This window comes from Poecilia reticulata, chromosome 5, assembly GCF_904066995.2.
Source record: "Poecilia reticulata chromosome 5, P_reticulata-male-v2, whole genome shotgun sequence".
NCBI lineage: Eukaryota > Metazoa > Chordata > Actinopteri > Cyprinodontiformes > Poeciliidae > Poecilia > Poecilia reticulata.
The window spans coordinates 27,379,791-27,406,087 of record NC_088834.1 but is presented as its reverse complement, the minus strand read 5'-3'; the positions used below and the strand labels follow the sequence as shown (position 1 = coordinate 27,406,087).

Below are 26,297 nucleotides of genomic sequence, written 5' to 3'. Positions count from 1 at the left end.
TTCATCAACAAATGAACAAACTTTTATTTATAGTCAGTCATTACAGAGAAGACAGTCTGCAAACACACATATGCCGAAAGTGGTTTGAATCCGTTTTTGTTAAAATAGCAAGCAGTTACAGCAGGAAAACGAGCCGTCAATCACAGCCTCTCACTTACGCTTCTTTTTTTATTGCTCTTTACAGAGAACCCGAACCCTCTTCCATCCCCACAAACCATCCCACCCCGTAACCTAGATAATTAGAATATACTTCTGGAAGGTTAGTACAAATTTCGACACAGAATTTATTTACAAACAGCTCAGTTTACATTTTTAAGAGAGTTCACTGACACTTCATTTTTCTCTACAGGTGTTTTTAACTGAATTTCAGTCAGCGATATTCATCCAACACCCATGTAAAAGAAAAAAAGAACAATTCCAACTGAAAGACTGACAAATAAAATACTTATTATTGCATAAACGGGCTTTGTGAGAGGTTCCATTTTGGGGGGGAAAAAAAAGATCAATATTCAATGAAATGATCTCAAAAGCAGCCGTCAGTACAACCAATAAAAAGAGTTGAGGCAAACCTATCAATAAGACATGATTACAATAGTTCTTTTAATTGACTTTCGGGTTACACAATAAAAAAAAAAAAACCCAAAGGTGTCTTCTGTTCACACTGATAAATCACACAAACACACATTAATAAAACCTGAAAGCTGGGGGGGAAAAAAAGTTTCAACTGCTTAAATTTATTTTTTTACAAATGAATAATTAAGATCTTGAATCTTGATTCAGTCTCACCTTGCTTGACCAAGCTGTAACAGTAGTAATAGCCCTATAGTTAGAAATAAAGCGTTAGCCTGTTTTCACGTGCTGCGGTTAAACAAATAAAAATCTGAACTGAAGCGTCTTTCTGGAAATGGACCAAAGAAACAAAACAAAACAAAAAAACCAAGCATTCACACATATGTTCTGAGAGCTGTAAAACATCACCTCAAGTTTCCAGTGTGACCTAAACAGACAGTGTTGATTTTATTTTATTTTTTTCTCCGCTGGTTCGTCAATGTGTGACCGATATGTGCGCTCTGGGTGTTCCAGTGTCTACACCACGCCCTCGATGAACCCCGTGTCCAGGTGGACGATGAGCATCCGCAGGAAGGACATCTCTTTGCGCGTGTTCTCGAAGATGACCCGCGGGTCGTCGGAGTGGCACCGGAGACAGTTGGGGGCCATCACCATGGCCAGGTTGTTGACGTCCATCTTGGTTATGGCGACGTTGGACGGCTGGGCGAATACCTGGAGATGAAGCAGGTGTGAAAAGGAAGGAAAGATGAAGGCGCACTGTGTGGATGAGCCTTAAACTGCACTCTGTTCATGAGAAACTGGGCTGAAAACAAACTCAACCCCACAATTTTATGAATTTTATTTACTGAAGATGGTAAAAAAAAAAATCATGCATTATGTTCCTTCAACTTCACAATTAGTGAATTTTATCACATAACTCCACATTTTCCAGACTCAAATTTCTAAATTTTTTCCCCTTCAGCATTTTCTAAAACATTCTGAGCACCTGAATAAAAATTATTAACCCTAAACTTACTTTAATCATAGTCATGTGTAATTATGTGAAGGTTCCACAAAAGCCGAGCCAAGCCAACTTTATATATAGGTACCTTTAAACAGTTTGGGGGTTTTAAAAGTGGCAGTAACAAGAAGTAAAAGTCAAAATTTGCTTCCAAGTGAGATAGGGTCATTTCAAAGGTTTTATGGCATTTGGACCAACTTGGATTCATTCTGATTCAAATGGAGTACTTGGACTAAATGCAGATTCTTTCACTACAATTTCTCCACTTTGGTGCACTTAGGTTTTTTTGTTTTCTTTAAAAAATATGGATTTAGTGCTTTGTTTGGCCTTTAGACCTATTTTAAGGAACCACAGGTCCAGTTTAAGCTGAATTTAAGGTAGTTTAGAGAGTAAACAGGAAGTATGAGAGACCATTTTTTGGTGGAAATAGTATTCATTCAGACAGCCGCCGTATATTGAGTGTATTTTTATGCAGATTTTTGAATTGTGTTAGAAATGGTCCTCAATTTTACTTTTTTGCTCACTTGAGGTGGTTTTTTTAGTTTTCAAAAAAAAAAATATGCACTAAAAATGGAAACACATTTGCCGAATAAATTCTGACATAACCAACTTTCCAATCCAGTCTGGGGTGGAGGAGCGTCTAATGGGAGTGGCCGGCCAGAGATACTCCTGGCAGCTGTGGAACGGTAGCGTCTACTGGTGGGTCCGTGCCATAGCAGAAGCATGAAGGCCGATGGAGGAGAGGACTCTCTCAAATTTTCTGAAGTGTGTGGTCCGTGCTAGTTTGCAACCTCTACATCTGGTTTATTATATCCATAACCTCAACATCTCACAAAATTACGCTTCACGCATTCAGGTTGAGTCGCTCCAAATTAGTGGAGGGGGATGTGCCTGATTCACTTTTTTACGCTTTTTTTTTTTTTGTGCAAAATGTTATAAGTTTGCTCAATATTTGAATGACAGATGTAAACATAGCCAGTAAGTCAACATCAAACTAGAGAGGCACCAATCCAATATGAATTATCAGTCTACATACTGGGGTGGGGAGAATAATGTGCTCAATCAATAAGGGCAGATCTATTTAGTGTAATTCTATGCTGTGTGCTCGGAGTGATGTCACCCTTTATTATTAATTTTACATTATATTTACAATTCCTACTTGTATTTTCTGAGCCATTTGAAAGATTTGTTGCAGTTTATTTTTTTTATACATTCAACCAAGGTTGAACCTATTGTTTTTGTCCATTTCAGTATATTATTTACGTTGGCTGTTCTACTCCTAGTTGCACTGACGAAACGAATTAAAGTTGTGTTGATTTTACACGTTTGACCAAACTTGTGAAGCTATTGATTTCTTTAAGTGAGCTGCACTGGTGCAGTTATCAAATATGTTTGTAATTCAGTATATTTACATCTGTGTTTAAAAAACCGTTTAAAATTAAACAATTTTTCAAATCGGCGGAGGCTAAATGTCAGATATCTATATTGGTGGGTGCTGTGGTGGCGCAGGGGCAAAGCACAACCCACGTATTGAGGCCTCAGTCCTCGTGCCGGTGGTTGCAGGTTCGATTCGCGGCCTGGCGACACCTACCGCATGTTTTCCACCTCTCTCATTACCCTCTTTCCTTTCAAACTACTTTCAAAGTCAACAAAACCTAAAAAAATATCCCAGATATCTATATTGGTATTGGAAAGAAAATGGGCCGGTGCATCCCTGTTGCAGACAGGGCAAAAAAGGTGTGTGAGAAAATGCTGGTTGTTACCTGAAGGAAGTGGATGAAGTAGCACAGAACCAGTCTGTTGAGTTCTGGCAGAGACTGCACCACGGCAATGGCCGCCACCGGGTCGTCGCAGTTGCTGATGCACTGCTTGTAGAAGTCCATCGGGATCAGAGGCTCCTCCAGTTCCCGATACCACAGCTTCATCAGAGAGGCTTCATCAAAAGGAAACCGTATTAATCCATAAAACCTGACAGTGTGAATGAGAAAACATCTCTGGATGATAAACCCAACCCGTACCTGGAACGTTGGGGTCAGAGAGATTCTCTGGTATCCTCCACTGGTCCACTTGGAGCTTTAATGCGTTGACTTCATCAATGTCTCCAGGCACTCTAAAGACCAGAGAAAAGCAAAAAGTGTTAGGATTTCAGCTGGGTCTTAAAATGTCAGCAAGAATCCGAATGTTAGGCCTCAAAAAGGTTTAAATTTACATTTTAGCTCCTAAATGACATTTAGTCCAATTTTAACTTCATGTGTAGCTGCTCTGGCTGAGCTGGGAGGAACTGTCTGGAGAAGATTGGCAGTAAAGCGACTTCTGCTCTGTCTGTTTAGGGAAATGAAATCAAAAGGTACTTTTTATATCATCCACTGCCAGCTTCTTTGACGAAACATACTGTGTGTGTGTGTGTATGTGGTACGCTAAAAAAAAGTAGAAGCATTTGTTAAATAATTAAAATCCTATTTCAGATTATTTCATGTAAGAAAAAATTACTATTAAAACCAAGCTGGTGTATGTAAATGGTCCCTCAACGTGTCACCCCATAACAGAAAAATAAATAAATAAATCAAGAGTTGCACTCTTTGGCCACTAGAGGGACCTCCGTCTCTATTCCGCATGTTCCTCAGAGCGATTTTGGATTACATTTGTTGTGAATTGGTGCAACATAAACACACACAATTCAATTAACCTGAATTAAAATGCAGCTTTTTAAACACAACCTCTTGATCCCAGCTGTCGTACTTTTACTGGAGATGAAAACCAAAACACAGAGAAGTCATCATAACCAAAGATGTCTTCCAGAGACGTTCCACAGCACAAAGTTTGTTTCGTAAAGGGATCTGATTTGTAAACATGAGGAGATCATACAGAATTCAATCCGACTGAAAACTCTCCACACACACACACACACACACACACACACACACACACACACACACACACACACACACACACACACACACACACACCGACTGCTGTGGGGCCCCCACGTGCTCTGCCGCTCGGACAGCAATGTAAACACACACATCACCCAGTGTCGTGTTACACAGAGCAGCTATGAGTAGCAAAGTTTGCTTAGAAACAAAAGGAATCACAAGACCACACACACACACTTGTTTACACACACTACAGATGCAATAAAAGCCATCCATGTACTTTGTGAGAACCCCTTTTAATTAGCCAGACCGCCGCAGCGTCGCTCGTGTCGAGGCACGTCGTCAGTCGACTCGGGGTCCCGCCTCACCTGAAGATGCCCTCCGTCTGCGCCCCGCCCAGAGCCAGGACGTACTGGGACAGCTGGACCTGCACCCAGGGCAGCTTCCTGTCTGGGAAGAGCTCGCTCTGCCGCTCCATCACTTCCTCCAGAGAGCTGCCGAACAGAGACGGTGTGATGATGGCCCGTCTGCTGTGGTCAATCTCCTCCAAGGTGGGCTTACGCAGACCCTGCACGGTAATGGGGAAGCAAGAGGTAGATTTACAATCCGAGTGTGTCAAGGAGACGTGAGAGGGTTGGGGAGGGTAAATCACGGCCAGGCCTGCAGGTGCGCTGCTGTGACTGGGTCTTGTGTTTACGTCTCTGCCTGTGACTGTTTCGGCACACCTGTAATTACGTCTCCCTTGCAGACGGATGATTCAGAGGAGGTTTGTACCTTTCAAACTGATTCGGATGCCCTGCATCATGCTCCTGCAAGGCTTTCACTTCAAAATTACACTGTAGTCGACTCAAACTTGCAAAGTTCTCAGGACTTTTAGCCACATGCTGAAAGTATCAAACTCTAATCTTGTGACTAAGGCTGTCGCAATAAGGAATAAATCTTTTAATAGCATTATACATTTAAATGAGCGTGACAACTTTCATGCTTGTTTGCTTAATTTTTTTAAAGTGATGCTGTCATTTAATATTAGTGAAGAGCCACCAGTTTGAAACACTTGACAGCCACTTTTACTTGCACTTTTATGTTTTACAAAAGTCCTAAGTGTCAGTTTTTCCCATCTGTTTTAAAAGGCAATTTTGTTTTGCTGAGTCCTCATAATGCATTTTATTTTTTGTTTTGTTTGTTAATTTTTTAATAATGTTAGAGATAAATGTTCTTTGGAAACTAAAGTTTGTTGAACTTTCAGAAGGCGTACTTGCATTATACCATTTGAAAATGGTCTCAAAATGACAATATTATCGTTTATCATAATTTCTGGAACAATTAATTGCTCCGTCAAGTGTGTCATTGTGACATATTTACAGCAGGCAGACATTAAAAATAGAACCCGCATAAATCAGAGGATGGATAAAACAGCATGAATGGATGGACTAAAGGAGGAACAGATGGTCAGATGGATGAGGGGATTGATGAATGACGAATAGATGGATGGATCAAAGGATGGATGTACAGGCAAGCAAATGGACAGAATTAATGGATGGACTAAAATATGGATACCTGATGGGACTGACGGAGAATGAACAGAAATTGATTGACAAAAGATGGATGGAAACAATTTTTTGTTCCCATCTTGTTTTTCCATACCGATTAGTATTTAGAAAACCACAAATCACATTCCAAACTTTTGTGAATTGCCAAAAAAAAAAAAAAGAATAAAAAATTCTCTGCCCTGCTTACCTTTTTGCCTCCAGTGATAGCCACCTTGAGCAGCTTCCGATGGCAGAACTTGGCATATGTGCTGACAGGAAGGCCTGCGGAGAACAGAACAAGCAAACACTTAGCACCAAAGAAAACCAAACCAAACAGACAAAAAAAAACAACAACAAAAAAAAAAAAGCACAGACCCCCTTCTCTATGTCCTCAAAAGATCCCAAAGTAAAAACTCTGGAAGCGTCAGTCAGCGTTGAACGCACAGAACAACAAATGATTTAGATTCTTTCCCACGAACGGGAACAGCAGCGTTTTTATTTCCCACAGATGTCAAACGGGAGGCAGAGTTTGGGAGGTGGGCGGCAGTAACTAGAGAGACATGTTGACGGTGCGACGCCGGCATGTGGGGATTAGAGCGTACCCGGTTAAACTGTCAGGTTGAGCCGAGATTTACTGCTGCTACAAAAAGCTTGAGGTACAATCCAACCCACACACACACACACACACACACACACACACACACACACACACACACACACACACACACACACACACACACACACACACACACACACACACACACACACACACACACACACACACACACACGCAGGTGATTCATCAGCGTACACACATTTAAAAGGCCTCTGGAGAGAAGAATAAGCTTGGGGGGCTTCCTGTCTGATACCTGCATTAAAAGCCACAAGATATTTCAGAAGAGAAATGCATTACAAGTAGGGATGCAAGTTATCGATTAGTGAGTTGTTTTAAAGTTGACTGACCAATAAGATTGACTAACAATTAATTGATAAGCGGCAACTGTCTTTAAAAAAAACATAAAGGGTTAGATTTTTTCAAAATGTGATTAAAATTTGATTATTTTTCAAATAAATTTACATTATTGAGTCAGCTGTTTTAAACACTGACTGAATAAAAAGGAAATATTAAAACTCGTGATAGCTTTCAAAATCAGATGTGCTTATTTGTATCATGTTTTTTTTTTTTTTTTAAATCAAGTTAAAAAAAATTTCTTTGCGTTTTCTGTCACATCCTATACTTTTGTAGCTCTTCAGTACGAAGTTTTTTTTGGTTGAAAAGTTGACGCTGCTTCGTCATAAAGCAAGGCTCAATGAGCGCTATTAAGGTAATGAATTAAGGATTTTGTTGAGTGTTTATATTTCAAAACAAAACTGCATGAAGTGCATTTTCCATCCCACACCGCCATCCGTTTGGATCTGTATCAGCAGGCTCCGCTTAAGGATGGCCAGCGGCGCCCTCTGTTGGATGGCGGCCAAACTACAACACTAAAAGAAGGCCTAAGCGGACTATACAAGTTGAACGATTGTGGAGCCAATTTTAATCTAACAAACAATTAAGAGACAATTAATCGTAAATCGATTAATTGTTTGCATACCTAATTACAAGAGCTGCCTCCCAAGACTGGACACACTTTAAGAAACCTGGAGAAGATCTGAAAAAAGTAACCCCCAATCCTCAGAAAGTCTCCTCCTCCAGCTCTCAAAGTAAAAACCAAAAAAGAAAGTTCTGACATTCAGGCATAGATAGAATCCCCCATCTTTCATCAGTGAGGCAAGTAGAGCCAAACACTGCGCTCTTGTGGGCGTTATTGTTGTTCTTCAGAGTCCTCACCGAAGCAAGTACCTGAGGCAGGGCCATGTGGAGATGTTTTCTACAGGGATTTATAAAGTAACCAACTGTCCCTGGCATGTTCCCTAGGGTCAAAGCTATTAGATTCATTGCAAATAGGTGACTCCTATGTGAGATGTTAATCTGACATAGGAGTCATCAGACTATAATTACATCTATTTAGAAAGATCAGACCAATAATTTCCCCTTGATCTCCACATTCTTCTCTACCCCAGCAAAAGCTCCCAGCAGAGACGCAGAACAATTAGTGGGAGAGAAGCCTCAACACCATCGTTTGCGTATATTTGCATCAGCGTCGACGCTGTCAGTGCAGGGACAACCAAGCAACCAAAACCTGGGAGAAATAGGAGCCCATTAGACGCTTGAGAGTACTGCACCGGACTGAGAACAACATGACACCAAACAACTCCCAGTGCTGCTGATCACAGCTACTTGTTGATCTGCTCAGCTGCCATCTACTTTGCAAAAGCATTCCTGAAAGTGTTCAGGCTCTTAACGTTTCCATAGCCCAAAAAGTTCGGTTTTTGGTCTCATCTGACCAAGAAACTCGTTTTCTGACCTTCTAAAAAGCTTGTAAACTTTTAATTTACGCTATGATGGTTGGTGTACGTTCCGAAGCTCTTTGGTCAACTTCTATTTTAAATGGGCTATAAAAATAAATTTGATTGACATGCAAGCAGCCACTCTTTCCTAAAGGTTAGATTTGAGTTGAAGGGAACTAATACTTCTCTAGTCAACACACTGATCCAGTTTTTTGTGATTCCTGACATGGAAATTCACCTCAAATCAACAGAGTCCCACATTTTTTCCACTATAATGCATAATTATGCAAAAATGGTGAAAAACATTTGGTTTAAGTGACAAACTCACCTTACTGCTACTACACTGCTGTGTCAGCCTTACTTGATGTTAAATTATGGTCCTTTATTTATAGTGAGTACAAAATATTTAACTATTTAAGTTATTTAGAGAATAAAAATGTTTGCATGTGTAAACTGTCATATTATTCCCATGTTTTTTCTTCTTTATGTAGATTCTGGAAACATATTGCCAAATTCCTTGCAAGTAGCTCAATGAAAACTGTGATTTTGAAAATTAATAAATAAAAATCACAAAAACGATCATAAAGTCATTTTTGTGTCCTGGAGGGACTGATTAATATTCCCCAATCATCTTTTTAGATGACTTATAAAATCGACTGTGGAAGTATTAAAAAGATAAATGAATGTAAACGTTCACTGCTGCGAATCGTTTTAATCTTTTTACTTCATAATTTTGAACCCAATTTGTGTTGATTCATCAAATAAAATCAACTCAAGTGTCAAAATGTGACAAAATGGCTTTAGCAAAGCTGCCACTCATGTTCCAGCTCTGACTACCAATGTGGGTTTTATTTTCCTCAGTTTGATCTTTAACCAGTGGGCTTCACCTTCGACCTCTGAGCTCAGCCTTGCTCTGTGTGATTCTGAATCACAGCAGCTCGACGCCAGGCCGCTGTTGTGGTGCTGGATGATGATGTCACCGACCATCCAAGTCAAAGGAGTCGGTGAAGGGAAGCCACGTGCTGCTGCTGCTGCTGATGATGAAGAAATGACCAGAAATGATGCCGGGATGATTCACAGAGCGGACCATTGTGGTTGTGAAGGACCATCTGAAATTCTCGTCCTACTATTTTTCCCTCCCTGTTCAGCTGTCTGTGAAGCCCACTCGTTCTGCCAGTACATCAAAACGCACTCATCTGACAAACTGCACGGCCCCCGGTTTTCCATCCCCCTTCCAGCGGCCGCTCCGCAGGGAGCAGTCCGTTTGATTTGTAATGGTTTTGCTCGGCTTCTGCAGAGAGTGGAAAACCATGTGTGGGACTCCCGGCCTGCTTTAGCTTGTTATCCAGCAGAAACGCTGGTGCAAGTGGGAATTGCTCGTTTCTTGGAAAAGCAACATCCGAGACTTATTTTGAAAAATGCCGATGAGCGAGAAAACACACCTTCTTCCTCCTCTGTGTTCTGTTTCCGCTTCTTTCTGGACTTTGAGTTCTTCTTCAGCTTCAGTTCCTGCTGCTCCAAAATAAACTGTGTCACTATGAAAACAAAGAGAGCAAACATCAATTTTCTGGTGAAAACGGAGAACAGAACACTGTTATCCAGGGTTCAATCAGTCCTCCTACACACGGTTACAACACACACCGACAGAAACTGAGAAAAAAGGACTGAGTTCTATCAAAAAGCATCACAGAAGGAATAAAACTAACGATTATTCTCACAATCGATTAATCAGGTAAAAAAAATTCACATTTTACAGAGATTTCATTTAATCACACAAATCTGTTTTCAGATAATATTAGAAATGCATTAAAAGATGCAAATAAACAAATAATTTAGTTCCTTTTTAAAATAAGAAAATAAACGTATTACCTAAAATGCAATAATATAGCATTCCCTTAGTGACTTTGAAACAACTGAATAAAAAATGCCACTTGGGGAGTTTTGGGTAAAATATATTTACAGGAAAATACATTTTTATCTTAAATGCAAAATGTATATTTATATTTTGTAGTTTAGTTTTAATTATCACTCTAAATATGTCATTTTTCAGCAAACATTCCTTTCTTAGTATGATTAATCGATTACTAAATTAGTTGATTTTAATAACCAATTCATCACAATTATTCCCATTAACCATTTCAGCCCTAAAACAAAAATTCAGTTCCCTTTTTAAATAAAATAAACATTTCGTTGCCCAAAATGCAACAGCAGCATTCTTTTAGTTTGATCCTTTGTAGCAAGAGATGCATCTGTAGCTACAAAATACTTCTAATGTCAACATGTGAAAAGTTCAGCCTTTCCTGCTTGACTTAACGTCAAAACAGCTGATCTGCTGATTCATTTTTGAGTTAATCTATAAATAATTGGAGGTGCTTAATCAGAGATTTTTTCACAGAATTTGAATCAGATTAGGCTAAAACTGTCCCTTGAAGGGTTCTGGGTAGAAAATATTTATAGAAGTTATTTTTTTTAATCTTAAACAAAATATTTGTGTTTTTTGTGCAATTTTTGCTTATTGTTCTTTTAGCAAATTACCTTCTGAAATTGTATACTCCAGTTAACGATTAATCGGCTCCTAAATTAGTTGACGATTATTCCATTAATCGATTAATTGTTTAAGTCCTAGATCACAGACAAAACAGGGAGGTGCAGACAGAAAGAAAGGTGACCCACCCTGTGCCTCAGTCTGAGACTCACATTTCTTGTCGCTGTTGGGCTCCGTGTGTCTCTGAATGTAGCCCTCCAGGTAGCAGCGAAACTTCGGCGAGGGCGCGAAGAAGGCCAGGCTGACGGCCATGAGCTCCCACCCCGCCGCCAGGCTCCGGGGGCTGGCGTTGCCCGTGGTCTGCCTCACCAGCTGCACGTACAGCTCGTCCCGCAGCCCAGGCATGTCCCAGCACTTGGTGACGATGAGCAGCGCGCAGTGGCGGCGATCGAGGCGTGACGGCCGGTCGCCCATGTAGGCCTGCACCAGCTTGAACATCTCGCAGGCCTCCTTCCTGACGGCGCGATCACTGGTGACCAGCATGGGCTTCTTGATGGACCCGCGGTTCCAGGACAGCATGTTGGCGATGGAGACGCGGCGCCGGAACAGCCCCTGTGTGTGCATGTTGAGGTGCTTGCTGGCCCAGTCCTCCATGCCCATGTCCGACGGCGGAGGTTGCCGCAGGGTAGCGTAAGCGAGCTGGTAGGAGGACCCTCCTCCTCGGACTCCTGCTCCATCGCCTCCTTCTCGGTTGTCGTGGTTGGCGGAGCGATGCGGGCCTAGAGACGCCGTCCGTCCATCCACCATGCCTTTCTTCCTGCTCTCCAGCTGAGCCTGTAGCTCTAGGGTTCCCGCCTGCAGGAGAAGGAGAGAGGGACGGGAATCAACGAGGTAGTGGATACAAAGAGGGAGAGGCCAAGAGAGATACAAACTCTGAGTGTAGCTGCATTTTTCATTGTGTCACACTAAGAGCTGGACGGCCTTTCGCCTAATACTCTCCCCTCTCTGCAGTGCTGGGACTCCAGGGGAAACTGTAGCAAGATCGGCACATTCGTTTCCTACAGCTGGATGTGTAGCTGGCAGAAAAGTACGTCCTCCTAAGCTCTGGCTGCACACCAGCACAGCAGTACGAACCCCGGCTTTTCCCTAACATCAGACCGGCCTTCCAGAAAATCTAAAGCTTTCTTCTTTGCAAAAACTCCCTCTGAACTTTGCGGTAGAGTAAGCAGCAGCTCTAACTCCTTAGAAGAAATGACCGAGAAGGTCAGATATATTCTGCACACAGCCAGAAACAACACACAGAGCTAGACAAAGTTCAAAGCGCAGGTTGTTTTTAGTAGGACATAAAATGCACCAAGATCTCTAATCACTGGACCTGGGTGGAATGAAATGATCTGTGTTAGGGGAAACTGGATTTGAGATTCTGGTTTCCAATAATCAGCGATAATTGCGTGGTCTGGATCAACAGAGTCCATATTGTTGAGGCGTATTAAGATACATTTGGGTTTTAACAAGTTAAAGTTGCAAAACTGCTACAATTTTACACCATTCCTATGGTATAAGACAACTTCTAATGGGGCCAGAGGTAGCAGTAGATTGACAGGAGTTTTCTTAACTTCAAAGCTTAAGGATACTGAACTTATTCCCTGGATGCAAAAAACAGACAAATTTGGTTGTTTAAAATATTCCCAGAAGCAAAATAAGAGCTCCACCTGTTGTGCTTATTAAGGTTGTGCAATTAAAAACTTCAGTTGGCTACAAACTGTATGTCTGTAAAGCAGCAGACTGCAGGCTAGTTATGCAAAGAGATAGAATAATTAACCAGCTAAAATCATCTCATTATGCATGTTATTTTGTAAACAGGAAAAGTTGCATTCTGGAGACCTTTGAAAATACTTTTAGGACAATTACTATTTAAATGTATATGTAAATTGACCTTTGTAAAATTTGACTTGCTTAAAAACTTAAAAATAAAAGTTTTTCAAGTTTAGCTAGTCTTTAAGCAAGTAATTTTACATAAAAGTTTTCTAACTTGAACTCCTTGGGATACAAAGTAGGCCTCACAATTATCTACTGAAACGTTTTAGTAATATATTCACCTTTTTTCCGACAAAATTAGTCTATCTTTTAAAAGATAAACATCAATCTTCAACCAGACTATCCCAAAGACATACTCTAGTCCATTTCAGATATTTAAAACATTTTAAGACCTTGCAGGACACTGTAAATTTAGCAAATGCTTTTTTCTATATTTTGGCTTACAACTATATAAAAAAGAATGTCAATAGTTTGGATTATTTTAGATTTTTTCCCTCCTGTCTAAATTAAACAATAGGTTCATCTTCGGCCATTTCTATTTAAATTTTAAGCAAATATCTTGATGACGTTGGAGTACTTTTACTCACAGTAAGCACACAGTGAGTCTCATATACCAGTGGAAATAACTAAAGCAAAATTAAATGTTAGCATGTCCTTAAAAAAATAAAAAAATAAAAATCAGTATATTCTATGAATGTATAACCCTGATTTATCAGCAGGTCTGAAGAACATTCCAGCAGACTTAAGGGGCCCTCTCGACGCTGTTGCTGTTTTCTAACACACGTCAGCTGCAGTGGTACCACCAGGCATTGGTACCGAAACGCCTCTCTCCTCTTCCTCACAATCCTGGACCATATGGGCCTCAGTGGTCCTCCTTCCTGACCGAAGGAGGCCATGTCCTGAATCTCTCTGGCCTGGCATGGGCTTTGCTGCCCAAGCGCAGAGCTGGCATACGAATTTACAGAGCCTGCAGAGCGAGGCAGATGGAAAGCAGTAAGAGGACGATGACTATTGCTGGAACCATTACAGCCAGCAGTGCTCAGCCCGATGTCTCTGGACCGTTTAAATCCCTTTCAGGAGTGCCTTTATAGTAGCATGGGTATATAGTTATGCATATATGGCTCCCATTTAGCTTACAGTTCCTCTCAGCTTTATGCAGACATATTATTAGGCCATAATAATAGGCCATTACAACCTATTGAAAGAGGGCACTGAGTTTGAGAATTGGAAATATGTCCACATTGATAACAGACAGGATGGCTGTGGGAAATGAGTAGGCATTACAGACGTGCCTAACACAGCAAAGCCTTGCATCGGTCACTGCCCTGAGCTGATGAAAGACCAGAGGAAGACCTCCACCTCTACAGTGGGGGTCCTCTCCTTCATATCCTCGGTTTAATAAGTGTTACTATACCCCACCCTGGAAGATTAGAGTTATAAATCTTTAGAGGAGCATTTGGTGGCTCGTTCAAGCTCATTCTGCTGCTTTTGGATTTGTGATATGTAGAAAGTATCTGAAAAGGGACTTTAGTCTCTTTACATTGTAAAAAGACCATAAAACTCAATAATTGCAAATGGTCATTCTTTACAAAGTGCAATGTACGAGTCTTTGGGATGAATCAAACTTAATATAGGCAAGGCTTAATGGGAGGCAACACGATGTGAAAAGGTACAATAGTTATAAAGCAGAATTATTAGGAAACTGAGTATTTTGAGCATCATTTTTAGGCATATTTTATAACTACAGTGTGGATGAACATGAATTCTTGATGGATTTAAGAATAGCAGATAAAGTTTATCAAGTAACGAGGGAGGGTGTGACCTAAAGATGTCAACACAAGGCGAGCATAATTATTATGGAGCTACTGTTCTTTAGGAAAAAAAACAACGAATTAACCGACTATGAAAAGTGAAATATAAACCAAAGGTCTCTTGAAATAACCAAGATCTTGAAGTCTGATTACAGAAACAAACTTTTTGTTGCAAATAGTCATATGGGTCGCAAGAAACATGTTGAGAAAAATAGGACAAGTTAGTTACCAAGGATTTGAGAAGAGTCAAGCATGAAACTGATCAAGTGACTGACTAAATGATCGAAATGTTTACTGGAAAGTTTTGAGTTGAGAACAAAACAAGTGAGATGGGAAAATTGTGTTTTTTATTTGATTGAGTAATAATTCTCAACAATAATAGCTGCACAAAGATTAAGTACAAACAAATGTCCTCCTAAGAAAACCAAAACATCACTTTTACTTTCTTAAACATTCAAGTTTGAAGTTTACTAACCTTCTGGATCAACCAAGAGCTCTGTGGACGGTGATTATTAAAAGTAATCCTCACAAATAAGACTTGCCTAATAATTGTGCACACAACGTAATCTAATCAGACAGCAGGTACATTTCTGCCCTGCCAAACAATCTGTTCATTGTGCCTTAGAGGAACTAGACACATGTATATCTAAAAATTCACACAACTCACAGATGAAAACAAAGATGCTTTATTCAAGCATGACCGGGCCTCATTTGGGAGCAAATTCTTTTCTTATCCGACAGTTAATCTACAGAGAAATCAGTAATCAGAGCTCCACCAGCTCAAATAGACTCAAGCATGTTTAAGCTTTTTAATTACACAGTAAAGACAGCGTTAGATTAGCTAGAGTGACGAAGTAAATGTTTATTCATGCAGAAACAGATTAGAAATGGGCTGTTTGCTTCATCAGCCCTGGTCTTCTTCCATCAATATGTATATTCCGTTAAAGCACAACCAGGTTATGCTAACAACTAAACTGTTACAAAGGGAAGAAGACTTAGATCATTGACATTTTATATTACTGGCATTAGTGATGCTAACTATTCTAGTCACTAATATATCTCAGAAAGATATTACCTTTGCTCATAGTAATAACTATTACATGCAATGACAGGAGGTGTACAAACAGGTACTAGGAATTAACGTGGCCCCAGACCTACAACTAATAGTCATAACGTTACCTGTGATGGTGGTCCTGGGGTCTCTGGTGAAGACAGGCTGGCCTGGCTGTTGATGCTCATCTCTAATGTATCCACCTTTTCATAGGTTCGTTTTTGCCTCCCTGGTATCTCCAGAGGGGTCAAAGCAGAGGGGCCGTAGTTAGCCATCCCCTTTAGTGACCGCGGTGCACCGCTGACATCCTCTCGTGACGGACACCTGCCCGCAGAGTTGACACCTCCTCCGAACCACCTGAGTGAGTCGGCGGGGGAGCGTGTCCGAGGTACAACGCCCCTGTCCCCCACGTCCGGGTCCAGACCCGCTCTCACCTCTCTCATGGTGTTGGAGCGACTCACCACCTCCCTCATTTCAGCCATAAGTCTCTCGTTTAGGGCGCACAGCTCCCCGCTGCTGCCTACGGAGCCCGGCCTGCCTCCTGCCCCTCCGCTACCTCCCATTCTCCTCCGGCTCTTTCTTCTCAAACTTGGAGAGGGACCCGTTGAGTAACCGGAGTCTTGATAGTTTGCTGTGGCTTGCGGCGTTGTAGACGGGAAGTCTTGTGAGGCCTGGCTGCTCTGCCTGCTGTGTCGCGCGTCCATGGCACGCTGCACGGTGGCCTCAAGGATTCGCCAGTTATGCTTTTTGTCCAGCGAACTCGGACCCGGGGTTCCTGGCTCTCTGTCCCTCAACTGGCCTCGAGATTGTTGCGAAGGTTGAGGTTGAGGCAGAGTCAAAACACGCTCCTGTCTGGACGTAGGGGAGGCGGCTCGCGTAGGCAGAGGAGAGCTGGAGGGGAGCCCCTGTTTGGGGTCCACGTTGACCATGTGCTTGATGCACTCCAGACCAGCTGGGCTGTAGTCAGAGGAAGACTGGTCTCTCCGGTGTCTAGACCCCGGATGTGACGACACAGGATGCGGGAGAAGTCTGGGCTTTTGGAGACTTTGGGTTGGTGTCAAACGAGACAAATGTCCATTGTACAGGTGTGCCCCCTCTACTTCCATATCTGTAGGAGGTTCGTCATATATTGGACAGTCTGAAACTGGCTCGTCATAGATCGGGGCAGTGCAACCATACGGAGGAGATACAGGGCGAGGGGTGCAAGTCTGTGATCTATGGAGGAGTGGACTGGGATGGCTACCATCCGACGTCACCAAACAGAAACTACCGTTGCTGGATTTTCTCATGTGCTGAGCCTGACGTGCATCACTGGTCATTTTGCCAGAGGGGGCTGTTTTATAGGCCTGGCTGGAGCTCAGCTGTCCTCCTTGGGGCTTGTTGCAGGATTGGTGCAGGGACGCGGTGCTGGATTTGCTGTGCGCACTGTGCTGAAGAGGTGGGATGGGCTGGCCGCGCTGCATGCTGTTCACCTTCACCAACATGGCTGCTTTAGAACCGGGTGCTGGCTGCCATCTTTGACCGCTATCCCTGGAAACATAAGTGAGATTTAAATTCAGTAACAGCAGAAGAGTAAACTATTTAAAAAGCCTGTCATAAAACGGCATCATTATATATGACAACTGTAGGCCTTACGAGGCTGGGAAAATCTCCAGCAATCCATGAAGTCTTTTCCAAACATTTCCCTAACCTCTAAAGACTTGAGTCCATTTTTAGCCTGGCAGTCAAAACAGCCCCGTCAAAACCACAAGACAATGACTCCTGTATGCGTGTTGTGCAAATCAGTAGCCTAAAATTACAGACTGACTGAACAAAACACATCTCTCTTGAGGTCCTCTTAATAGGTGTGACTCATGTCTGGGGACCATATCGGGACTCATGCAAAAATATTTACTTGGACTCATATGTAGATGATCAAATGCGGAGCTGCTGGGTCGCCGCTGCAACATCTGAGCAGTGAATCAGTGCACGGAGAGTTGAATCAAGTCAAGACCACAGCTCCTCACAGATGAGGTTTCCTGAAGGGTGACTCTCCCCCCTTTTTGGGTTGAATGACCGGCCAAACTTCAAAGCCAAGAGCCGGCTGCTAATCCCAGCAACGAAAAACAATCTGCCATCAATCTGGTCACGCTGCTCTGGTCTGCTGCCCTCAATGCTGCTGCTGCTTTTTAATCCTCTACTGCAATCTCATCCCTCAGCTGATCAAGACGTGGCCTATAGAACGACTTCTACATCTAAAACCAGCATAAAGTCTGTATGTCCGTGAGTCTACGTTGAGAAACGTGTAAAGCAGCACATGGGTTTCTTAAAAGGCAAAACAAGTAAATGGGTTTAAATTGAGGCCAGGCAGACTTACCTTCACACACTCCGACCCAGTCCAATACGGTCATTAATTACATCAAAGCCGATCATCTGGGTAAAGCCAAACAAACAGATCAGCGCGGAGCTGAGAACTTATGCTTAAAAGCGTCTCTTCACCAGGAACACTACAACTTGAGAGTTGGACTAGAAGAGCAGGAAGAGGACGGCGAGGGAGGAGAGTAGGAGGTGGAAAGACCCCCTCCTTCTGCCCCCTACGTCTCTCTGGAACAATGCTGAAACAATTCCCCAGAGTTCCCTCACACCAGCGGCTAACTTCCTTTAGTCCTAGCAGCTACAGATTGGCCCTCCATCTCTTTATCAGGACCCCGTCTGTGTCTCCCCCTCCACCCCCCCCATCATCTCCGTATACAGAGTGACTAACGCTGCCTCAGTCATCTGAATGTAAACACACACACTCATCCTGAAACACTCCACCAAAGTCACCATCCAGGCATGGCTATTAGCAGCCACCCAAATACGCTGCACTGATCTCTGACGAACATCATCCCACACCCTCTTCCTCACCAAAGCCTACCGGGACGTTTTACTGCCCACTTAACACATGCACAGACAGACACGTGCGAACGACCGCTGTGACGAAACGCCACTGTTAGAACTGTTACAAGCCAGTGGCAGTGTGTCTGCTTACACATGGTGGTCAGGTGACGCGCGGCAGCTGTAAACATGTGGAACCGCCGCCTGCTCCCTTTGAACCAGGGGAAGTTTTCTCACTCTGGTCTTGTCAAACAGGAAGAGGAGCCACCGCGGCAGGTGGCGCACAGTCGGCTGTTTAAGCGCCGTGAAGAAAACTCCAAATCCCAGTCTGGTACTCCAGCATAAAAACAAAGTGTTGGGAGGATGTAATCGCCTGGTGAATAAAACATGACTGGGCTTCTCCATATTTGGGCTGTGTGAGTGACTAACTTTGTGAGGCTTGACCCCCAAAGAAGAAGTGACCACTACTTCCTGTGTGTGGAGAAAACTGGGAGGGTTGGGAGAGAGGGCTTCCCTATATGCTGTACAAACAGGAAATGCTTTATGCGAGGTTCACACGCTGCATTTATGGAGGAGAGGGACTTTTACACACATTTGGAAAATAAAAAGAGCCTAATTGTGATGTGGAAGGAAACTGAGAGAATGGTTGGAAAAAAAAAAGTGTTATGCATTAAGCCAGCTTTACTCAGATACCCCAAGATAAAATCCAGCAAGTGTCCTCAGATGTCACCTAATAAGTAAACAGACGCCACCTTTGTGTAATTTAATCTCGCCATACATTAGGGGTGGGTAATATGGCTGACAAACATAAGCATTTCAGATCAATTGATACCAATAATTATTGATTCATATTTTGTTTTAAATTTCTGAAATACAGCCAAACTGGTGGCCCAACCTTTCCTGTTTCATCCAGTTTCCTCTCTAGCTATTGTGAGAGACATGTAATGGAAAAGATTCACAAAAGCTCTCCATCTATTCTGACTGAGGTTGCACTGTTTTGAATAAAAAGTGCTAACTTTTCATTCTCTGGATGTGCAGCGCCAGTAGAGTGAGAACCAAAAAGACTTGCAGCTATAATTGCAATACAAGCTGCTTCTGGAACAAAACGAAACGCTGGGGTTCAATACACCACATTTTTATTAGTGAACGCTTTGAAAATCATGGTTATGTTTCCTTCCACTTTGCATTCATGCACCATTTTGTGTTGCCTGATAAAATAGAGGCTCAGCAGCTCATTTCTCATAGTTCAAAGAGACGACTTTTTAAGGCGTTGCCTTTGTTTTCTTTGTCCAAACCAGGCAATGCAAAAAGCTTAGACTGTTTACCTTGCCTTAGTACATGGATGACATATTGAGTATCATGGACCTTCAGATAATAATTGTTGTGATTTTAGCATGACGTCAAACTGTCTTCAGTGGACACCCGTCTTTTCGAGGTTCAGTAATTGCAAATTTTCTGTGGAACGTAATCCCAAATTATTAGTGGAAAATTCAGATATTTGCTGATTCCCCCCCAACAGAACATCCAAAATATTTGAAAGAAAATATATCCTTGTACTTAGGCACAGTGATATTTGATGGTGTTTTCAAAGCCACCAACTCAGAAGTGCCATCTATTTTCCTTGGTGCTGATTGGCTATACCACCAACAGCGTAGATTAGACTGTAGATGTTAACTTCTGCGGTAGCGCCAAGATGGTTTCCATGGTGTGTATCAATGCACATTATGGTATATTTGAGGTTTGATCTACTAAAATAGGTAGTTATGAGCGTTTTAGGGAGGGTCTCAAGTATTTGTAGGTTTAAGCCATTAGCGGATGGTTGTGGTCCCTAAGCCCCTGCAAATACTATACAGCACTTTCAATCTCTTTTCAAGGCTTGTCATCCCATTACACACCAAACACATACCAACTCAAGTTAATGAAAAGCCCAATTCTAAATTCTGCACCAAAAGGAAGACCAGAGCAGCACAATGCCGAGAAAAGCCACAGCTAGAAAACATGGGGTAATTTGGAGGTGGTTTTAGTGTGAGGTCTAAGTGAGCAGCAAGAGAGTGAGTGAGTGTGTGTGTGTGTGTGTGTGTGTGTGTGTGTGTAAATGAGAAGGGGTGGGGATTAGTCGTGGGAGAGTGCAGCGAGGGAATGAGCGGGAAGGCTGGAATTCCTCAGGGCTCATTCAGCGGCCTTTGTGGCAGCTAGGCGAGCCCAACACAATGCGTGGCTGTGCCATCGTCACGGAGACGCCTCCCTCAATGGCAGCAATGGAGATCGTTGGTGGGGGACGCAGGGGGGGACAAGAGAAAGAGCCATCTTTGACCTCTTGCGAGTCTGGCGGCATCCGGGTTACGTAATGCGGCGCGGGGCCCCTGGCGTCATTCTAACCGCAAAGAGAGTTGTTTGGAAAGGGTGTGTTGTTTGCTGGATGGCCGCCTGTCAGGTGTTAGCCTGGGATGGGCGCTATGCACGGCTATTCATCACAGAAGTTCAAAAGGCAGGCTTACAGCAGGATTATTTCGATTCTTAGCATTTAAAAACACACGAGAACAGCCCTTTAGAAAACAGAAAATCCTCTCCTTCTGAGCAACGAGCTTGCATGTGATAAAGAAAAGTTAGATGAAATAAGTTCAGAGCTCCTCTGGCACTGAATGGGGTAATCTGATTGTTTCTGAAGCAACAAATCAAGTTAACTGTCAGCAAATTTCAATTAGCCTCAGATCCTCTAAATTCCAAACAAGGTCTTTGAAAAGCATTTCACCTCTGAATGTTTAACATTTCTATACTACTGGTGGGCGGTATGGACTTAGGATTTTATCACGATATTTTGCGGCAATGTTGTGATAATTCTTTTTCAAGATGGCCCTTACTTAAAGAATTGTGATTTATATAACTGAACTGTACATTAAAAACCTCAGTTAATCATATATATTTTTTAATTTACTGATATTTAGTGATACTCTCATAGAATAGAGTGAAGAAAATAGTAAAAACAACATTTCAGTCAGTTTTTTAAAAGTATTAAGTGAAAATTATTAACAATAAATCTAAATTCGTATAAAAACTTTTCCACAACACCCACAGCTGTTATCCACCCTCTCTCTGTTAAAGAGACGCATCCCAATGCCATGATGCTGCCACCACTGAGGGGTAAAAACCTGTCGCAGTGAACAATAAATCTATTAATCGCATGATAAATTAAAATGAGCTCAATAATTTAAGGGCTGTTTTGCTTACAGAGACAACATAATCCATTTTATTTATGATTTTGGTTGTGGGTATGTTTTTGATTTCCATTTCATTTATGGTTTTTGGTCGTTTTGTATATTTATTTTAGATGTCCTCCAGTTCCAGTGTTAGATGTTCTTCACAAAATGAAAATTTATTGCATCATTATGCCATTATCATTATATTACCTGAAAATGGTCTCAAAAATAACAATGTTATCGTTTTTCACAATAATTTCTTTATTATTCATTTTATCATAAATACTTTTGAACTCTACAGTAATTCTGTAGTTCGGTTTCAGGAGAGAATTCTCACTACATGTCCGAAATAAATTTGGAGAAGCCATTAGCAGAGTCACTTTGCAGGACTAGAATATGGATTTGGAAATTTCTAAATATGACGAGAACAGTGGGGTAACAAAAACAGGTTATTATTAACATCGGCAGAACAGGAAGAGGAAATGAGGTCATACAGACAGAGTTGCTGCTGCACAAACACCTCTGAGTACAGGATCAGTGATCCACGGGGAAGAAGGAAATCAAAGACAGAGCAATTATTAAAAATAATATTGCACCAATTGGCCAGCATTCAAGGCCGATTTTTCTTTTTAAAAATCACTTTTTGAAATACCAAATGACATAAAAAAAAGAATACTAATAAGTTTAAGGGTTGTTGGGGGGAGCTGGTAGCATCCTGTTTCCTGTCAGAGACCAACAGAGAGCCAGCTGTCCTGCAAACAGCTGAAAAAAGACACACCTCCCACCCCCAAGCCAAGACGTCTAGCAGCTGTGTGGGTCCGAGTCGAGAGGAGAACCAGGCTGGGTCAGAGGGGGGCCCGCGGGACGGCTCTGGACAGTACCACGGAGACCAGCCTCTGCCATCTGAAAGTTTATCTGCAGCTCTTTCAGCAGCTCCGATAATAGACGATTTGCTGAAACCGTAGTCAGCGTCTGCTCGCTGAAACATAATCAGAGAGCAAAACAGAAACCCACCAACGCCGGTATACAGAAATAGACCAGCTCTGAAGGCGCGAGTCGCCCAAAGAGGTTGGAGCTGAGGTCAGATGCAACCTGGTGCCGTCGGGTCTTTAAGAAAAAAAACACACGCTCCAGCACATCCCAGAATCACAGTGAGGCGGTTTACTGCAGAAATGCCTTGAATAGGAGCTGAAACAATGGAGGTTTTGGACAAACGTCTGCAATCGATCTTTTGAGGATGACATAAACGTCGCAATTATGTGGAATACAGAGAACAAAGTGGGATGTGTAGGAAAAAAGGTTTGAAAATGGAAAGAAAAATATGACTTCAAGGAGACCAAAGTAAAGAACCATAAACTCAACAAGTAGGGGTTTTTTTTGTAAGTGGAAAAAAGAGGCAAAGATTTCCTTCTTTTATTTTTATTTTTTTTAAAGAGCAGACTAAAAAAGGCCTCTATAAAGATCAGGAATCAAAGACCTTACCACACCAGTAGAGTCGAGATAAAACAAATCCTTCCCGTGTGCGTGTGTAAAAAATGCTGCGTATGTCCTCAGACTGGTGGCACATCAAAAAGCATGAAAGACTTCTGCTCTCGTAGAAAACGCCGACAGAATGTGTGATTCATTAAAATCTTTATCTTACCCATAAAGCTCGCCCTCGCTTCCTAAATAAACCCCAGCAGTGATTTGGCCCACATGGCTCACAGCCTGTTGCTCACGAGCGCGTAAGAGGAAGAGGGTTTGTTTGGGTTCCTCTAAGTATTTGTGCTTTTTGTGCGAAGGGTTTGTTTGCAAAATTCCCTTGAAGAGTCCCTAAAAACTGAAATGAAATAGAGAGTCATGGTTGGTTCACTGTGGTGCAATTCAGAAGAACGGAACCTGAAGCGCTTGTACAGCGTCAGGGAAAGTTATCAACAATCCTGTAAATCAGTCAGGTTTTTTCCTGACTTTTATTTTTTTAAGTCTCTCTGGAGTCTTCAAATTTGAAAATAAAACGTTTCTCTTAAGAATTGACCCATGACAGGGAAAAAAAAGACATCTCTGTTCGAGGTAATTGTTTTAGAGCAAAAAGAAAATAAAAGTGTTACATGATTTTCCACATTTATTGTATAAATCACGTTTTCATCCATTTTTGATTTTTGTTAAAAACAAAAATAGCTTGACTGAGTCCTTACATTTCCTGATGTTTTTGTTTTTAAGCCACTAATGGTGTTTGATGGTCAGACAGGCAGAGAGAGTGGTACAAACATTGTTTTCAAGTTCTTTGCAAAAAAATAGAAAAAAAAAGTCTGAAGAGTTGAGATATGTATTCCACCCCTTTACTCTGATAACCCTTAATAAAATCTAGTACAAGATCCGTCATGATAAATATTGCTGGACAATAAATTGTCCCAGAAATTATTGTGATAAACAATAATATTGTCATTTTGAAACCCTTTTCAATTAATAATAATAATGACATATTGATTCAATATGTCATTACCCCATCAAAGCTGAAAACTCCCTCATTTAACACTGGAACTGGAAAGCATTTAAAAATATCCAAAACAAAAATTAAAATAGACTATGATGTCTCAGTAACCAAAACTGCATTTCAGGCAAAAGTGGCACAGAGTGCGAACTAGCCACTTTGTAGTGGGCATCAAATCTTTCTCAAAATGGCGGCTTTTTAACAATATTAGACGGAAACATCTTTTTAACAATAACTGTTCTCCGAGTGGAAATGAGTGGCTCATTTCCACTCATTTTAATTTATTATGCATGAAACGCACTCATTGTGATAGGCTTGTGTAGTAGTACAACCAAATTGACTTCAGAAATCACTCAATTACACTGTCCCACTAAAAACTAACAAAAGTAAAAAAAACTATGTTAAAATTGGCTTTACTACCGTCGTGTGTAGCTTTGGTTATGAGAGCAGACGGCCTGTAAAGCAGCTTACTGAGAACAAACTACTCACAACTCAGCTACTCCAAAACAGGAAATGCAACTTGTCAGTGACTAATGGTGTGAATTGCTTTGATTGGTCATTACCGGAATAATTTAGAGGTTGCTTGCAAACAGAATGCTGTTCCTCTCATGGCAGCATACGTAAACTTCCTAAAAAACAACAAAAAAGGAAGCTTTCAGATCACTCTCGGGCAGAACTATGTTCGAAAATACCTTTTGTTCGCCTTACTGGTCCACGCTGCCCCTCAGGGTGCAGCGTAAGACAAAGGAGAATCCACGGAGCTCACATAAACTTCCTCGAGTCCCTTTCTGGTCGACTTAAAGCAAGCAGTCAACCGTCCCGCGTGGCTTTGTGATCCGACGAACCCTACAGGTGTGCAACTAAAAAGCTGCATGGGAACACGCCCACACGCAGCCACTATGTACATAAACAGAGAGCCCTTTAAGTCTTTGGTTATGTTTAGTGTTTAACCTCATTAATACCATGTAGACTAATGAATTTCCCACCTCGTTTTTAATCTGTTTTCATTACTACGTCATGGTAAGACCGTGACACTTTCCATCCCGATTCTCTGAGGACTTCACGGTACTTCCCTAATGAGCTGCTTGAAACGCACAGAAATTTCCCTGCACATGTGATAAGACTCAGTCAATGATTCACAGATCTGGCACTGAGACAGACAGCCACACAAGTGCAGACTCACGTGACTGGATACAGCATTGTTTTAAAAAAAACAAAAAACAAAACACAAATACAGGTGTGAGCTTTCTTCTACAAAGAGAAAGGAAGCAGCATCGCCGAGTGCAGCTTAGAGACTTTCATAAAAACTAAGCTGTCAGGAAGCTATTCTGAACGCATTTAGTCATAACCTAAAACAAAAATAAAGGACAGTCCTATTTCCACACAGGGCAGCATTGTTTTCTAAAAAAGGTCAGATGTTAATGTTTTATTCCCACTGCGCTACAAGAAACGGGAACATGTTGAGACATGTCCAAAATAGCTCAAGTGTTAATACAGAGAAGAAATTTTTTTTTGAGGAAACGGCTCCTTTTTTTTTTTTTAAGGGAACATTCGATGACCAGAAGTATAAAACAACCGGCTCATCTCAAACCTTCTCCGAAGCCTCGACTTCAGCCATTTTGGGCCGATGCATTCCACCCTGTGTGGGTGTTTTGTGGTTTCCAATTACCTGCTGAGAGACGGAGGGTGGTGAGGCTGTGAAGGACCATATGGTTAATTAGGGTATCAATCCTGTCGGCTAAAGGCTCCTCGGCTTTCTGTGTTGGAATACAGCTGGCTATTGTTTTAAAGGAGAGACAGAAAAAGGTTCTGGGAAAGGTTGAGTCACGGGGGGTCGAGGGCGGCAGTGTGGGACCCCAGAGTGAAAACTCTCTCTGTAGCAATGTGCTGGCAGGTTAACTCATACCTCCAGAACTCTTTTCACATTTTATCACATTATAAACCACAAACCTCAATGTGTTTTACTGGGATTTGATGGGAAATCAAGTAAGTCATAATTTTAAAGTGACAGAAAGTCATACATGGTCTTCAATCATTTCGCAATGATTTGAAAAGTGTGGCACTGATTGGTTACCTTGGACTTTAAAATGGGTAAATAGATTCAATATTTTTAGAAACATACTTCAGAACAATTTAATTGGCTGCATTTCCCCATGACCCCGCCTCCAGCTACCAATAAAAGATGCTCTTTCCTCTGGCCCAGAAGGGAGCCAGGGATTGGATAGCTCCAGTTTTCAGTGGGTTTT

The 26,297-nt window shown here is 41.8% G+C and overlaps 1 protein-coding gene across 4 annotated transcripts in view; it reads right to left on the bottom strand.

The window, feature by feature from the left end:
- The window catches only part of arhgap46a (Rho GTPase activating protein 46a), a 43,453-nt gene continuing 17,156 nt past the window's right edge, over positions 1-26,297 (bottom strand). For 2 of the 4 annotated variants that reach the window (XM_008410551.3, XM_081607385.1), the window contains exons 3-10: positions 15,657-17,058; positions 11,037-11,703; positions 9,806-9,898; positions 6,181-6,254; positions 4,812-5,011; positions 3,589-3,680; positions 3,334-3,503; positions 1-1,281 (exon numbers count right to left, since the gene is read on the bottom strand). In XM_008410551.3, coding sequence (XP_008408773.2) covers positions 1,087-1,281; positions 3,334-3,503; positions 3,589-3,680; positions 4,812-5,011; positions 6,181-6,254; positions 9,806-9,898; positions 11,037-11,703; positions 15,657-17,058 — 2,893 coding nt within the window. In that variant the 3' untranslated portion in view covers positions 1-1,086. Of the gene's footprint in view, positions 1,282-3,333; positions 3,504-3,588; positions 3,681-4,811; positions 5,012-6,180; positions 6,255-9,805; positions 9,899-11,036; positions 11,704-15,656; positions 17,059-17,884; positions 18,020-26,297 lie in introns of those variants that run through there. The other 2 variants (XM_008410553.3, XM_008410552.3) reach the window with 2 other exon arrangements.